General features: G+C 37.9%; 6 protein-coding genes across 6 annotated transcripts; 4 read left to right on the top strand and 2 right to left on the bottom strand.

The window, feature by feature from the left end:
* Positions 1-21: 21 nt before the first annotated feature.
* On the top strand, positions 22-1041 carry ATC70_005624 (uncharacterized protein; the record flags this gene model as incomplete). Its single annotated transcript, XM_064824909.1, has 1 exon — positions 22-1041. One exon carries the CDS (start codon positions 22-24, stop codon positions 1039-1041), a length of 1020 nt encoding a protein of 339 aa, XP_064680286.1.
* A 1212-nt stretch (positions 1042-2253) lies between these two features.
* BAT2_1 (branched-chain-amino-acid transaminase bat2) lies at positions 2254-2520 on the bottom strand (the record flags this gene model as incomplete). The annotated part of the gene is made up of 1 exon (XM_064824908.1): positions 2254-2520. The coding sequence occupies one exon, from the start codon at positions 2518-2520 to the stop codon at positions 2254-2256; it is 267 nt and encodes an 88-aa protein (XP_064680285.1).
* A 649-nt stretch (positions 2521-3169) lies between these two features.
* ATC70_005622 (uncharacterized protein) lies at positions 3170-5436 on the top strand (the record flags this gene model as incomplete). The annotated part of the gene is made up of 2 exons (XM_064824907.1): positions 3170-3302; positions 3374-5436. The coding sequence occupies 2 exons, from the start codon at positions 3170-3172 to the stop codon at positions 5434-5436; spliced, it is 2196 nt and encodes a 731-aa protein (XP_064680284.1).
* Positions 5437-5884: 448 nt separating this feature from the next.
* Positions 5885-7239, top strand: ATC70_005621 (Protein kinase domain-containing protein; the record flags this gene model as incomplete). Its single annotated transcript, XM_064824906.1, has 2 exons — positions 5885-5929; positions 5989-7239. 2 exons carry the CDS (start codon positions 5885-5887, stop codon positions 7237-7239), a joined length of 1296 nt encoding a protein of 431 aa, XP_064680283.1.
* A 2956-nt stretch (positions 7240-10195) lies between these two features.
* On the top strand, positions 10196-10593 carry ATC70_005620 (uncharacterized protein; the record flags this gene model as incomplete). Its single annotated transcript, XM_064824905.1, has 3 exons — positions 10196-10231; positions 10293-10514; positions 10579-10593. 3 exons carry the CDS (start codon positions 10196-10198, stop codon positions 10591-10593), a joined length of 273 nt encoding a protein of 90 aa, XP_064680282.1.
* Positions 10594-11265: 672 nt separating this feature from the next.
* ATC70_005619 (uncharacterized protein) lies at positions 11266-11952 on the bottom strand (the record flags this gene model as incomplete). Its single annotated transcript, XM_064824904.1, has 1 exon — positions 11266-11952. The coding sequence occupies one exon, from the start codon at positions 11950-11952 to the stop codon at positions 11266-11268; it is 687 nt and encodes a 228-aa protein (XP_064680281.1).
* Positions 11953-17588: the final 5636 nt, after the last annotated feature.

The raw sequence follows: 17588 nt of genomic DNA, 5'->3' as shown, positions 1-17588 counted from the left end.
GAGATAGGTCTATAATTTGCCATGTCATCCGTCTTACTATCCGTCTTACCATCCGTCTTACTATCCGTCTTACTATCCGTCTTATTTCATCCGTCTTACTATCCGTCTTACTATCCGTCTTACTATCCGTCTTATTTCATCCGTCTTACTATCCGTCTTACTATCCGTCTTACTATCCGTCTTATTTCATCCGTCTTACTATCCGTCTTACCATCCGTCTTACTATCCGTCTTATTTCATCCGTCTTACTATCCGTCTTACTATCCGTCTTACTATCCGTCTTATTTCATCCGTCTTACTATCCGTCTTACTATCCGTCTTACTATCCGTCTTATTTCATCCGTCTTACTATCCGTCTTATTTCATCCGTCTTACCATCCGTCTTACTATCCGTCTTATTTCATCCGTCTTACTATCCGTCTTATTTCATCCGTCTTACCATCCGTCTTATTTCATCCGTCTTACTATCCGTCTTACCATCCGTCTTGCCATCCGTCTTACCATCCGTCTTGCCATCCGTCTTACTATCCGTCTTATTTCATCCGTCTTACTATCCGTCTTACTATCCGTCTTACCATCCGTCTTACTATCCGTCTTACTATCCGTCTTATTTCATCCGTCTTACTATCCGTCTTACTATCCGTCTTACTATCCGTCTTACTATCCGTCTTATTTCATCCGTCTTGCCATCCGTCTTACTATCCGTCTTATTTCATCCGTCTTACTATCCGTCTTACCATCCGTCTTACTATCCGTCTTATTTCATCCGTCTTACTATCCGTCTTACTATCCGTCTTACTATCCGTCTTACTATCCGTCTTATTTCATCCGTCTTACTATCCGTCTTACTATCCGTCTTACTATCCGTCTTACTATCCGTCTTACTATCCGTCTTACTATCCGTCTTACTATCCGTCTTACTATCCGTCTTACTATCCGTCTTACTATCCGTCTTATTTCATCCGTCTTACTATCCGTCTTACTATCCGTCTTACTAACACTGTGACTAAAAAAGATCTGAATATTGCTGAATATTTCTGAATCCATTTTTCGGAAAACTACCACTTTACGAAAAATTTGTCGAAATATTTCTGAATGGCATTCAGAGAAATTCGGAAAAGTGCTCACTTAATTCAGAAAAATTCAGAGAAATTCAGAGAAATTCATTCTGGAAAATTCAGAAAAATTCATGCAGTTTAGGGTGGTTTGCAAAATATTCATAAAAAAATAAATCAGAAATATAATAGCATTTAGTGCTATTATAATAGAAACCATTGTTTATTTCTTGACATATAATAATTGCGCTACTACTACAGAGAAACATGATGATATTACATTACGGGCAGTAACAACAAAGCGTAGCCTAATCAGAATAAGCATAGAGATCAGAATTCCTTACGACTTGCGCACTCTCTTATTGTTGGGTCCCTAATACACAAAGATAAGTAGCTCCATCTATGATATCAATGCCTTACGATTACCTTTATGTTTCTACAATATAAGAGATAGAGAGAATATCAGCATAAAATGGCTAACTCCCGGTGATGATGAGAAACTTACTGTCTTTGCAAATCTTGCGTTTCTGGTGATGAATATCTTCTGTGCTGTTCATATTCCTTTGCCTTTGATTTGTTTGATACTGGAGATGGCAGCATTGGCTATAGTGATAGTGCACATTATAAAATGGAAAAGAAATGTGAGTTACTGCGCTATATCTATGAAAACTTAATTACTTGTTCTACTAGAGGCATATGTTGCGTGCTGATTCTTCTATAATACTACGATTAGTATCAAAGAGTACTTTTCTCTATGCAGCATTTACTTTTGTGATCCAGTATTTCGAGAAACATGAAAATTGATCTTGTCTACAATCGAATTTTCGTCATCGTCGACAGAATCTTCTTCGGATTGCGCTTGGGATCATCCCTCAGAAAATACCAGATCATCATCGAATTGGGTTTCGTGAGTTGCGGTGTCATTGCTTGGCCTGGCATTGTATTTGTAATCGATTATGCCAGACAATGATTTGGAGACAGCAAACTGCGGCAACCAATCTTTGAAGAGCCCAGAGATGTCAACGCCCTTTTTGGCTACATCGTTAATGACGGTCTTGATTAACAAGGCTTGAAACCTGTTGTCCAGCTTGCTAAAAGTGATATTTGGGAACTGCCTATCAGCTTTCTTTGCCTGGTTGTATGCTGCATCTTTGACAAGCTCCCAGACCTTCTTGCCATCAAGGTTTTCCCCACCTAATCAATGCTCCTCAAGGACGTTGATGCATAGCTCAACAGAAAGCTCCTCCAGATGTTTGTTGTCTGCTTTGCTTGGACGGCATATCACTCCATCTAGTCTCGCAACATTGGCCGTGCTCGAAGAGGTAGATTGTTGAACAATATGCTGCAGCATAGCTTTTACTTCGGTCTGGTTGTCATTACATTCCTTGACCTGTTTGCTAAGATTGGACAACTCCTGTTCAATGTTCTCCAATCTTTGTAAGAATAGTTGTTGTGCTTGATCCATTTTTGAATAAGTGATTAGTGTAAAGTGTAAAATAGAGCAGTGCTTTGATATGGTTGTATCAATTGCGATAAATGCGTAACAATCTATGAAAGACAGAGAAAAACTGGTCTAGTAATGTTTCCAATAATTAATAGCACCCGCTATCACAGACATTGATGTTTCAATCATGCAGATTGAAACGCATGCAATGTGAACTATTAGATTTCACTATAGATATTCACATGGCTATTCAATACCAATCAAAGTGTATTCTATGTTCAATATTGGATGCGTTTCAATCTGTATGATTGAAACGCATGCAATATAAGGAGCATAAAAGACAATCCAGACAGATTTGTGTTTAACCTTCATTTCTAATATTATTTACGATGCCATTTTTTTGTGCCCAGTGTTGTCGAAGAATTCGCAATAGACATGAAAAACAGCATAAACTTTGGCACTCTTCAAATGACACAACAACTGTAGACTTGCACAACCTGGAGACTAATCAGTGTCAAGAAAGAAAGCAAGAACTGAACATGATACTCAGGCTGGATCTTACATTGAAAGAAATAGTCAGCAAGAAAACAGCGATGGTGAACCTGGTAGCGATGGCGGATATGACTTTGGAGACTCTGATGGACTCGGCGCTAACTATAGTGACAATCAGATGTCTGACAGTTGCGAGGCATTACCACCACTGGATGCTAAAAATACTGAAATCCACAAGATCTTCAGGGAAGAGAGCTTGACAAACTCAAGCATCCGAAGGCTTGTTCAATGGCACAACCAAACGTATCCTTGTAAGTAACCATAACAAAGTTGGTTGTTTCAAAGCGCTAACATCTACTATGATAAGTTGCAACGCCTATAGTCTCAACATTCAAGGCCAGCTCTGCTAGGAAAAGGGCTACTTCTTTTGCACCTTATACAGTCGATGTGTGCATCAGGTATTGCTATGCCTTTCAACCAGAGGATGGGGACGAATGTCCAGTGTGCTTTGAAAAGAGATTCGATATTGATGGTAGCCCCAGAAGAACCATCAAGATGCTACCAATCGGTCCACAACTTGCCACGTTGTTCGAAAATCCAAACTTCATCAGAGTGCTTGATGACGAGGATTCATCCATCAGAGCAAGGTTCAAGGGCGATACAATGCAAAATTTAGTGAACAACAAGCATCTATTCGACAACAGATACGACATTGGTCTGTCCCTGTACGTAGATGGATTCCAATCACACAAAAAAGGCGGTGCAAAGTTGAACTTGGTCATGCTACAAATCTTGAACCTTCCTTCTGCCTATAGATACAAAATGGAGTTCCTGATTGATTTCGCCATTAACCCAAACACCAAGAGATTAGACAGTTACCTTCAATACCTTGTCAACGAATTGGAAAAATTGGCTCGTGATGGACTACAAGTGCAGAGAAACAACTCAACAAGTATCTCGCTCAAAATTCACCTCATGGGATCCTTTGGTGATATCCCCAGCGTCAGCGAACTCAATTTCCTCGCATCCCATACGTCGCTTCAAGGCTGCCGTTTTTGTACGATCATTGGCATCAGCAAAAATGGTGTTATTTCTTTTCAACTAGCAGCTAATGATGAAGATCGACCACTACGATTGCTAACAATTGAAGAATACAAATCCAGTGCACTAGAACTTGGTATCGAGAGGCCTTCTTTGTTTCGAAACCTGCCATCATTCATTGATCCAACGTTTGTGGGCTTGGATGAATTTCATTTGTTTGGACAAAACATGGGACCAAGAATCAAGAAAATGGTTACGGACAAGGAATCGATTCTTCGCTTGAAGCCGCGACAAATAGAGAAGATCAGCATTTGCTTGAACCAACTTGCAAGCACATCACCTTTGATCTTCGAAGGCAATTTCATGGATGTCTTCAGCAAGGGAGGGACAGCTCGAGGAGTAGATTGGTTGGTGTTCCTGAAGTACTTTGTGCCCACAGTTCTTATCGACCACCTTGATTTATGCCATTTGGATCCTACTGTCTCTGAAGCTGCCAAGGAAGCCCTACGTACAATATCTCTGATTTGCTTAGTATGCTTGCAGCAGGATATATCTGAGAGCGAGATACAAAAATTGGAGGAACTAGTCACCAAGTGGCACCAATTTCTTCGTCTTCACATCTCAGCAAAATTCTTTCCAATCAGCGAACATTATTTGGAGCATATCACGATGGTGATTCGAAAGATAGGCCCCATGCCTCAGTACAGTTGCCGTGTTTTGGAGAGAAGGATCCAAATGATCAAGAAGAGGATCCATGGCTGTAGTCAAGTCGCAAAACAAGCGGAAAATATCATGCTGGATATTGCATGTAACAGCTATGAAAAAAGAAGGACAATTGCATTTGACAGTTCGACGGATACTGCCATCACCTTCTCAAAATCATTGAATATGGGCGACATCAAGCTGTCACCGTCTATTACTTCTATGTTGTGCAAATATTACAACACTGCTCGTGTCAAACCGCAGATCAAGTGCGCTACCTCACTACGACTTGGCAACAACATCACGATCGACTCTACTTTCGATCCACCAAGTAGAAAGAAGAAGCTGTCAGACCATGCCCTGGTCAATGGTGCTCGCCGCAGTTGGGTACCATTGCTGGTAAAGGTGTTGCTCATTTTTGAGCACAACTTCTCTGGTGCAACACATGCTCTAGCCGTTTGCCAAGTCTATCAGAACGTAACGGTATCAACGTCCGGCATCCCTGAATGTTTCCTTGACAATGCCAACTCGGATACTTCTAATGGTGCATGGGATCTGGATATAATAGCTGTCGATGATATTTTGTCTTCAGTTGCAGTTCTGAAGTCTGCCATATCTGGGAAGCTCTTCTTTGTTTGGCCTGATATGAAAAGAATTGGTTTGAAAGTATACAATGATGATTCTATATTTGACTTTGCATAAAATAAATATACGCCAACATCATGGTCCCCTTTCTCTCAAACTTACTGATGTTCGTACATCCTTCCAAATTACTAGCCATCCCACTGTTCTATATCTTAATGCTCATTCTTTTGCCCGGTCGCATGCAAAGCTGAAAATCCATTCCTAATAATAATATCTAGTTAATATTGTTTCCTTTCTATTGTTGCTCTGTAATAATATATCTTCTTTCTTTCTTCTTCCTATCCTATTATGACATTCAGAGACCTCTAAATAAAAAATGGAGCACGACTCCCTTACAAGAAAAAATCTCAAGCAGTTGACAAATAAGAAATAAAAACGGCGTAGCGATGACTACTCGCTTTTCTGATGAAGATCGTTCCGTGGTAAAAAAAATCGCTGAATAATATCTAAATTTTTCTAAATTTCTCCAAATTTCTCTAAGCTTAATTTATTAATTTTCATCTGCATGAATTTATCTGAATATTTCCAAAGGGATTTGGACAAATTCAGAGTGATTAAGACATTTTTAGGATATTTCAATATATTCAGATAAATTTGAATCTTTTTTAGTCACAGTGTAACCGTCTTATTTCATCCGTCTTACTATCCGTCTTACTATCCGTCTTACTATCCGTCTTACTATCCGTCTTACTATCCGTCTTACTATCCGTCTTGCCATCCGTCTTACTATCCGTCTTATTTCATCCGTCTTATTTCATCCGTCTTATTTCATCCGTCTTACTATCCGTCTTATTTCATCCGTCTTACTATCCGTCTTATTTCATCCGTCTTATTTCATCCGTCTTATTTCATCCGTCTTACTATCCGTCTTATTTCATCCGTCTTACTATCCGTCTTATTTCATCCGTCTTATTATCCGTCTTATTTCATCCGTCTTACTATCCGTCTTATTTCATCCGTCTTACTATCCGTCTTATTTCATCCGTCTTATTATCCGTCTTATTTCATCCGTCTTATTTCATCCGTCTTACTATCCGTCTTATTTCATCCGTCTTACTATCCGTCTTACCATCCGTCTTACCATCCGTCTTATTTCATCCGTCTTGCCATCCGTCTTACCATCCGTCTTACTATCCGTCTTATTTCATCCGTCTTACTATCCGTCTTATTTCATCCGTCTTACTATCCGTCTTATTTCATCCGTCTTACTATCCGTCTTATTTCATCCGTCTTACTATCCGTCTTGCCATCCGTCTTACCACCCGTCTTACTATCCGTCTTACTATCCGTCTTACTATCCGTCTTATTTCATCCGTCTTGCCATCCGTCTTGCCATCCGTCTTACCATCCGTCTTATTTCATCCGTCTTACCATCCGTCTTACCATCCGTCTTGCCATCCGTCTTACCATCCGTCTTACCATCCGTCTTATTTCATCCGTCTTGCCATCCGTCTTACTAACCGTCTTATTTCATCCGTCTTGCCATCCGTCTTACTAACCGTCTTATTTCATCCGTCTTACTATCCGTCTTATTTCATCCGTCTTACTATCCGTCTTATTTCATCCGTCTTATTATCCGTCTTACTATCCGTCTTACTATCCGTCTTATTTCATCCGTCTTGCCATCCGTCTTGCCATCCGTCTTACCATCCGTCTTACCATCCGTCTTATTTCATCCGTCTTACCATCCGTCTTACCATCCGTCTTGCCATCCGTCTTACCATCCGTCTTACCATCCGTCTTACCATCCGTCTTACTATCCGTCTTGCCATCCGTCTTACTATCCGTCTTATTTCATCCGTCTTACTATCCGTCTTATTTCATCCGTCTTACCACCCGTCTTATTATCCGTCTTACTAACCGTCTTATTTCATCCGTCTTACCATCCGTCTTACTATCCGTCTTATTTCATCCGTCTTGCCATCCGTCTTGCCATCCGTCTTACCATCCGTCTTACCATCCGTCTTATTTCATCCATTTTTTCATCCGTCTTATTTCATCCATTTCTTCATCCGTCTTATTTCATCCGTCTTATTTCATCCGTCTAGTTTTTAGCCATACCATCTATTTTTTTTATATATTTTAATTGCTATATCAACTATCATCACTTTGTTTCACCAAAATGGAAATATCGAAAGACCAAGCAATTTGTATGTTTTTCTATGTCGAATTCACTGAAGAAAATGCTATGAAATACAAAAAAGTAGTCGAAGATTACGGTGTTGTAGACATTTGCTATAACACAGATCCAAGGCAACCAATCTTAGTGGCAAAAAGGAAGATTCGTGAATGCCCTCATTTATATTGTTTGTATCCAGCTAATATTCCCATTCCTTAATTTTGTTATAGAACTACTTTCGATTCTTTATCGTCTGAATTTATCTTGTATTTTACGACAAGAAAGAGAAACAAAATAATAATAGCAATAAAGATAAGTGATTTGCTTTGAGATTGTTTATAGTTTGTCTTTATTATGATATAAAAACTACCACTATTTATAAAAATACAATTTCCTATTGCTATTACGTCCTTGATTTCTGGAAGTAAATGTTCTTTATCATATTTAGATACTAGAAATAGACTACTACTTGACTAATACAATATTGACATATGTCATCCTCTCTAAGTCTTAGCTATAATCTACTCTTTAGAGTCAGGAGGCCTACTAAAATTTAGTTTAATAGTTACAGATAGCAGTGTTCTAGTTTCACGAAGCATCAGGGATTGTTCTAGGTTACTCACTAAGTTGAAATAAATATGAGCGTAGCTCAATTTAATACAGACCTCTTTTTCATAGGAACAGCCTTAGTCAACAATTGTGGCAATCCCCCACGGTTCGACTATATCAAGAACGGACTGTATGGCTATAACAAAGCTAGATCACCATATGTATAATGAACGTCTTTAAAACAATCAGAACGTTTTTTTTTTTTTTTTTTTTTTTTTTTTTTTTTTACTATTTAATAGCATCACAAAGTCTCCTAACTGTTTTTATTAAAATCATGTATTATATTATTCCATTATTTTGATCGTTGAATTAGCTTTTTTCTACAATCAAATTTTTCAAGTAGTTGATTATCTGACAACAGACGTTGAGAGTCCAGAAGAAGGATTTCGTTATCAGAAATAAAAGTTTCAATAGCTATTTTCTTTATAACAGGGCACTCTTCCAGCAAATCTTTTACGAGATGGGAACGTGAAGAAATCCCAGCAAAGTCGATCGAAGCCAAGCAAATATTATGATCAATAGATTGAAGATACTCTAACATATCTACCGTGAATCAAATAGAAAGTTAGTGGTGGGGTTTTCAGTCTATATGTTGTAGTATTGCTTTACCTGGAGTATTTCCAGTTACATGTTTGAGTTTTTTCATAATTTCGTCAGATGTATTCAAGTCCCTTTCGTTAAACGGCGAAGATGCAAGACTAGATACTGAAACGTAAACTTTATCAACAAGGGAGCGGTCAAGCAGATTGTCAACCATTTTTTGTAAGAGTTTCAGCCTTGTTTCTGGATCCACGTCAGATGGGGACTTGCGTACATAGCCGATGATTTCGTAATCGTTTTTTTTCAAATTTAAAATGGATGCTTTGTATCTTGGCAAATAACTGCATATTTCTTCCAACAAATTGTCTATGGAGAAGCATGTTAGTTATGTATTTCGCTTATACTATTGCTTAGGCTTACCATAATAAGTGTCATCTAATATATAAAGCTGTCTTTTTCTACTATTTGAATTTCTGTCTGGCTTTGCTTTTATAAATGATACGCTGTGGATTGAGCACCACTTTGCAAAAGCCTGCGCAGTTCGTTGATTGAAGAGAGATGTATATAGTTGGATAGTTTCAAATATTTCCTTTGTTGCAACCGATTTAATTTTGTAGGCCTTGGAATTATTAGGATCTTCATAGCAAAACACTTCATTTAAAAAAAGCTTTAGTTGTGCATCTGTTTCTAAAAGAAAATTAAAAGTTAAAAATCAAAAGTAAGTTATTCTTTTCAACGTACTCAACGTACCTAATTCAAATCTCTTTCTTTTTTCGACTTGTTCAACTAAGCTTAATTGCTGAGATTCTCGGTATTTTCTGTATGTAAAGGGATCACCAAGAATTCGTTGTTTCAAAACAACAATTGGTTCCTTTGGGGAGGTATTGTAGCATATCTCGACATTGCCCCACTTTTCAATACGTTCTTTGCATTTTTTGATATTCTCGTTCGTGTGTTCCTCATCAAAATACATGCAGAGGGCTGCATCCCTTGTAATGTTCATTTAAAAATAAGACGGATGGTAAGACGGATGAAATAAGACGGATGAAATAAGACGGATGAAATAAGACGGATGAAATAAGACGAATGAAATAAGACGGATGAAATAAGACGGATGGTTAATTTGAAAGTCATATCGAATTAGATTTCTGACGCGTTGCTCTCCACGCGTTTTCTCTCTCATAGCACGCTCAATAAAATGCCACTACAAACTTTCGATATTCATGAAAGCAATAACGTTTATTGACATAGGGCAAGCAGACAAAGAAGAGGCTTAGAGAACTGGAAGCATTGGCAAACCAAGAGTTCTGTCGTCTCCATGTTCGATTTGAATTAGATGTTGGATTGAAAAACAATGGCTGTCCTGCACTTTCATCTAGCTTACTAAGGAAGATGAAGCTTAACGCTTTTGAAAATAATGTCAGAGATATTATTGCTTTCAAAGACGTTCAAGAAATGTAGATCCTGGCTCTTTTAGATTCAAGGGTATTGCTCCAGGCATTTTTGGATGACTTAAGGGAAGACGGTTTCCAGCCCACATTTGCTCGTATGGCCCTTGCAACAAGACGCACTGACTTGTACATTGTAAGTTTGAATACTGTAGAGCCATCTAACAATTATCTAATGATTGTATATTGAACTCTAGCCGGGTTGCTATGAAGGAGATGGCGCGGAAACCATTGTCAAGGTAGGTACTCGACGACTAAGCATTGCCAGACTAGTAGCAACTCCTTGGACTTCTAGCATAAAGAACACCACTTGCCATTTTGATTTCTTGCGTCAAACAGTGCTTCCTGATGTCGCATTTTGCTTAATCCAAGAGGATTACAAGCTTTTACCAATGAATAATGGCGCTTTTGATGATACTGTAATAGAAAAAATATTAGCTATAACAGCTCATTCTAACTACTCATTGATTTGTGTTGAACTAGATGGGCAATGAATAGATGCCCAACTAAGGTAAGTTAAAATTTTGCCTGTTAAAAATAATATAAAACATCGAAATCACAATAATTAGGGCATATAACAATATTCATATAAAATATCCAAATCACAACAACCACATAACAATATTCATATAAAACTATTCAAACAATAAACTAATTAGATAAAAAAAACTATTCAGATAACAAACTATTCAATAAAACAAAACTATTCAAATAGAAATTGATTGACGACGGAAATACAGTAATGCTGATGAGTTCTTTTAGATAGAGTGCATTACAGACAAATGGTATATTCTGGAAGCAAATAGAATGCCTCCACAACTGTGTTTGGGATGTAAATTGTTCATTTCGTAAGCTTATTTTTACTAAATAAGGCACCGATTGCGCTTTGAACTGTCATATCGACATTCAAGACAAGGTTTTACTTCTGCCAAGGGGCAGAATAGGTCCATACTGCAAACAAGTACTGTAACATAGCAACTAAATTACAGGAATCATTATTTAGACTGAACTGTAGGCTTTGCATAGAAGTATTAGTTTATTGAATAAAATAAATAGACAAGATAAATAAGTTGTTCAATCAATGAACAAAGTAAATAATGAAAAGCTTTTATATAGAAGAATCAGCATAGCGATCAACGCTAACATTGTTCAATTGAAAGTATATACAAGTTAGAGCACAGCCCACTTCTTGACGCCAGTGGTAACATAATCCTTGATTGTACAGGACGTTTCAGTTACCGTTACAGTAGAGGGGAGCTCTTTGACCAACTCTTGGTAGGCACTGAATTGGAGCACGAAAAAGTCGATATGGCAATTACCCAAACCCCATCCTTGGTCATCAACACGGACGCAACCATTATGAGTTTTTCCACCGGGCAACACCAAGCCGTCCATTTCCTTGACATACAACGTGGTACCAGTAGCAATGTCATTGGAAGCAACACTGACCCAAGGATTTAAGCCCTCACCTGTGTGACCAATACCGTATGGAGTAGAAGAGCGATCCAATTCCATGAATACGCTGGTGCTCTCACCCAAGTTGACCATCTTTCCAGATTGAAGCAAGCCAGTACCTTCCATCTGAAATTTGTCATAGGTAGTTTCAGATACCTTGGCAATTGTAATGCCATCTTTTGTTTGGAGAGTTTTTGATTTAGAGCCATCTAGAGTGACGCTTTGACCATTGTTACTCATGTCGGCATCACCTTCTTTGGGAATCCAATATTGAGTCAGTTTAGCCGACTTGTAGCAGGAGGAGATGCTGCGCTTGTCAATAGGAGCAACAAATACCATGTTACAGATCATAGCAGCCAAAGCTACGATAAAAGAGATGCGAGAGATAAAATGGTGTGTCATCGTACAGTATATGTGAATCTTGTTGTGAGAGTGAGTTGCGATCAATATTTGATAAATAATAATGAAGAAAACACTGGCGCAGATTTATTGTCTTTTTATAAGAAATAATTCTGTAATGAATATCTACAGGCATATGTAGCATTGACCTTACTGTACGAACATTTGGAAACTTAGGAGGACCTATCATCAATTGAAATGAAAACAAGATCCAATAATGTTTATTTTGTAAATTGCCAAATGCCCTCTTCAGACAAGTAATGCCAACACTGGTGCGACGATGGTTCGAGTACTTCTTTTATTATATAATATCATTATCTTGATTAGGTCGAATTGTGCCTCAATGAGTGTAACTCTGGGTCTTTCCTCTTCCGCTCAGCAAATCTCTCCAATGGGATGGCTATTAATCAAGTATACAACTACCTGAAAGGTGCCAATGTGTGCATTTTCACGAGCGTTCGATTGCATTCTCAAGCTTCTTTCAAGTGGAAGCACTGATAGCACAACTAATTTGTACCCATCTAAAAAAAATGTCACTAATCTCCTGTCCTGGATATACCTCCCGTATGTTCCATGATTAGAGTATAAATATCTGAATTCAGGTAGTAGCTGCAATAAAACTACCATAGGGCAAAAACCACTTTGACATACAATGCAAGGCGAAGTAATTAGAAAAATCGAAAAACCAGAAACGGCTGTATTTCCCCGCTTCCAAGGTAAGTGTTATAACCTATTTTGGAAAGATTTTCTACCTGATGATATGATGATAATCTTCTTCAGAATACATTTCATTATTCCTTCTTTACATTTCCAGTTTCATTGTTTTAAACAAGCAAATGGCTAGAACTTTGGATCCATTTCAATATTCGTCAGTTGACTAGATTAATGGAATGCAATTGCGTTTCGAATTTACATCCACTCAAACAGAAACATGTTTCTGTATAATAATACTACAATTGTAGTAAGTGTCAAAATGCACTTTTTTATAAAGATAGGTGACGATTTTGCATTTCGCATTTGAATGAGCAATTCGCGACATTTGAATGGACGCTTTGGCTCAACAAATTCGAAAAGACATTGAAACAGGGTAATAAGGCAAATTTACAATGCTGTTTAGTTCGCAATTCGCTTCTCATGAGCCCTCGAAAGTATCTTGAATCATCATGATAAGCATGGCATTGATTGTTGCCAGTCGCCAAAATACATTGAAACTCAGATAAAAAGTATTGTCCAAGATTGGTCAAACTTTGCCGTTTTACGACTCAATCGAACTATTTTGGCAGATTCGACTATATAAAATATACTGATCACGCCATGCTTCTTTTAGTGCCCCTGGTGGTAGGGCGAAGTGGTAGAACTCCCGTATGCCAACGGGAGGATCCCGGTTCAAATCCTGGTGAACGCAAGTTGTTTGATTTTTTGACCTAGTACTGATGTCCTCGTTTGGTGTTTTGTATTCTTATCCATTATCTATTTTTGACGATTTCCGCAAGATTGCATTGGCTCTAGGTTTTCGCACCTTATTAGTAGTAGATTTCTTTCCCAACTTAGTTCAAAATATCTTATTCCCCTTCATTGCAGACATTGGGCCCACCAACAGTCTTTTCTTTCCCTCAGCATGACATTTTAAGGACTTTAAATAAAACCTGGAGCTCGACTCCCCTACAAAAAAAAAATGCTTCTTTAAGCTGTCCCTGGTGGTAGGGCGAAGTGGTAGAACTCCCGTATGCCAACGGGAGGATCCCCGGCTCAAATCCTGATGAACGCAAGTTGTCTGATTTTTTGACCTAGTACTGATGTCCTCGTTTGGTGTTTTGTATTCTTATCCATTATCTATATTTTGACGATTTCCGCAAGACTGTATTGGCTCTAGGTGTCGCACCTTATTAGTAGTAGATTTCTTTCCCAACTTAGTTCAAAAATATCTTAATCCCCTTCATTGCAGACATTGGGCCCACCAACAGTCTTTTCTATCCCTCAGTATGACATTTAAAGGACTTTAAATAAAACCTGGAGCTCGTCTCCCCTACAAAAAAAAAATGCTTCTTTAAGCTTTCTTGGAGTGTTTTTTAAGGCGTATCCAATGATGCTAAGTAAGATAGATGTTTTGAACAAACTTATTGAACAATTTATGAAAATATGAAATGAGGTTTCTAGCCAAAAAGTCGAAATTTAACATATAAAAGATACACAAACGACGTTTCAAGGGTTGCTTTGGATCGATAGCAACATTTTGATGTAATACATACCATAGTAAAAGTCATCATCTTCAGGTAAAAAAAAAAAAAATGCGATTGTTTGATTTTCGATGAAAACCATGAGGGATACCTCTTGCTTTTTGGTCCCCAAAAAGTTGAGCAAGGGTGGCAGGAAGTTAGTGCTAGATGAAAGCAATGGTTTGATACTATTCTGACGGCCTAAAACGGCCTTTAACACAAGAAATCACGGCTCAAATGCATCTAAAATACGCTGTGTTTTGCGCACAATCGAGTAATAAAGGGTAATGCGTGTATCAGATCGTTGAAGGCCACTTCCATCCAAAGTAAAATGGAGTCAAGCGAGCCATGTAATCATTGTCTGACATATCAATATGCTCGCCGTCTCCATCCGTCCATGGTAACCAGGATTTTGTTGAAATGAAATATATGACAACGAAATATACAAAGATACAGCCATTTAGCCAGGTCATCCTTGGCTGTAGCATCATTCAGCGTACCAGAACAAGCCCAGCCAACATAGACGCAAAGACTCATGTTTGACATGAGGCAAAACTACAGCGTGCATAGTCCCCAACACCTACATATGCGAGCTTAGGCTTTGATGTACTTATATCTGCATGGCAAGATAAGCTGCCTCCTTCGGATCCAAAGAGCTTATCAAAAGCAGCTAATACATCCAATCCGAATTATTGATTTCCATAGCAGTAAACTTATACCCTTTGCATCTCATATCGACATTTATAATTTCCTGGACAAATACAAGATTTTATTGATATAAAATAAGCAATGTTTAATGTGTACTCATATCAGGCACACGCATTTAATGTGTATTGTATAGTTTTTCATTTTATTTATTGTAAAAATAATGGTCTCTCTTGGTTGCTTTTACAAAAAGCTTACAGGTTGAACCACGAGAAGGTGGAGACCAATCTCAACCCAAAAATTGAAAGTAGGCATGGGGGAAGGGAAACACATGACAACACAGAAGACTTATTACAGAAGACTTATTACAGAAGACTTACTACAGAAGACTTATTACAGAAGACTTACTACAGAAAACTTATTACAGAAGACTTACTACAGAAACCCTCACACCAAAGACACGAAACTCTCAAAAGACAAAGTACCAAAGACTTGAAAACCTCAGAGTGTGCCCTTAAAAATCCCCCATGCGAAAGAATATGACCAAATAAATATAAATATCTATATACTAGGACCAGAGAGAACCAGAGAGAACCAGAGAGAACCAGAGAGAACCAGAGAGAACCAAAAGTATCCAAAGAGAACCAGAGAGAACCAAAAGTATCCAAAGAAAGCCGTCAAGTAGAATAGAACCAGTCTTGAAATACCATAAGCCTTGTATTGTGAACCACCCTGATTCAGAGCATGTTACCATCCGTTATGTGCAGACAAGACAAATATACTTACATGATCACCAGTCTTCTAGTAGCGTCTATTGTTTTTGAGAGAAAAAAAAAAAAAAGATGAAGAAAAAGATAAAGAAAGGACGTGAGATAAAGAGAGAAATCTTCTACCTTTTATACCTTGATTACAGTAGCAACAATTTAAGGAGACACGCAAAAAACACTTCAAACGCAATTCTGAACGCTACTGGCATCCAGAGACAATGCAACTAATACCATTGGAATCGCCTTCAACTGCCCTACAATATGATATGCATTATTACTACTGTATACACACAAGATATGATATAAACTCATATGGTTTATTTCGTTTATTGATTAAACACAGTCAGCTTGTTTACATTTACATCTTGTATTCGGTTGATAACGGAAAGTGAACAATTTGATTCGCTTTGGATTTGAAAAGTTCGAGCAAAATGTAAACAATAACGGGTTCTTTATCAGTATAGTTTTGCAGTGATTGCAGTATATAAATTACATGTATTCACTATTTTATATGTACAAGCAGAGCTGTCAAAGTTCTGGTGCTACTGTCACCAACAGGATATGCTCTTACTTCTTTGAAAAGAATGTAGGCAAGTTGCACGGAAAACAAACAAACAAAAAGTCATCGTTCAATTAGAGTGAGCATATTGGTAGTAGTGCAAGCAAACCCATTTGAAGCTATATTTTACAATGTGTATCCAAGTAAAAGGCAATCTTGATCCGCTGCTTTTGGGCCTGTAGAACACTTGGGTGACATGACGCCGCCTCAAAATACAGTATTTGCATGATTTTTAAAAAAGTGTGTATGTATAAACCAGTTGTCTGTCTTCGTTAGTGCTCAGTAGAAACCTCACATGTATTTCATAATTAGTATTGCCATCTATTTGCTAAAAATTCCTAGTAACAGGAGATGTGATGGCCCTTACACTTTAATAAAATGGACATTTGGCATTAGGTTCCCAAGCGTATATGGTATTATAGCATTGCCTTAGTGGCTGCTATAGTATAGCCTAGTAGTGGTATCTCAGTGTACAGTACATCAAACCTCAAGTGCCATTTGCAATTTTGAATAGCAAGAAAGTTTGCGTTTCATATTAGGCCATTTATTTGAATATGTAATAAACAATGATTAATCCGAGTGTCAGAAACAAAATGTGCTTCAGAATCAGGCAAAAGTAGAGAGAATAAGCTACTATAATACTTTTTTTCAAATTGCAATCCTCTTTATATTAGCTTCAAGATCGTAGATTACATTGATATCAGAAGCACTCAAAATCAATTGAATTCTCGCTTAACGTCTATTCCAGATTGGACAGATTTTGATCCAAAAACGACTTGATTCATCTATTTTGCAGAATTGGACTATATTAGATGCGATGATCATCTTATACTTTCTAATGCATTTCTGGAGTGCTTTTCAAGGCGCATCGAATGATGGTGCTTATGGCAGATGTTTATAATAAACGCATCGAGCAATATCAAAAAATATGAAATGAGGTTTCTAGCAAAAATGTCAAAAACTTACATATAAAAGATACACAAACGACGTTTCAAGGGTTGCTTTGGATCGATAGCAACATTTTGATGTAATACATACCATAGTAAAAGTCATCATCTTCAAGGTAAAAAAAAAAAAAAAAAATGCGATTGTTTGATTTTCGATGAAAACCATGAGGGATACCTCATGCTTTTTGGTCAATTTTTGGCCATATTTTTTTTTGGTCCCCAAAAAGTTGAGCAAGGGTGGCAGGAAGTTAGTGCTAGATGAAAGCAATGGTTTGATACTATTCTGGCACTCTGGAACAGCCTCTAACATGAGAAAATACGGCCCAAATATGTCCAGATTTCGCTGCGCTTCGCATAGTTTTGAGCAGTAAGAAGCAATACAAGTATGCTACTCACTCGTATGAGTTGTTACCGCCAATGCCAACATGAGATTTTGTAGAAGAGCCAAATGCACAGTTGCAGGCTGTTTACGGTAGGTTTTGCCTGATTACAAACCTGGAAAAAC

This window comes from Mucor velutinosus (assembly GCF_035048745.1).
Source record: "Mucor velutinosus strain NIH1002 chromosome Unknown tig00001544, whole genome shotgun sequence".
NCBI lineage: Eukaryota > Fungi > Mucoromycota > Mucoromycetes > Mucorales > Mucoraceae > Mucor > Mucor velutinosus.
Note: the sequence above shows the minus strand (reverse complement) of the source record. Positions and strands in the feature narration are given on the sequence as shown.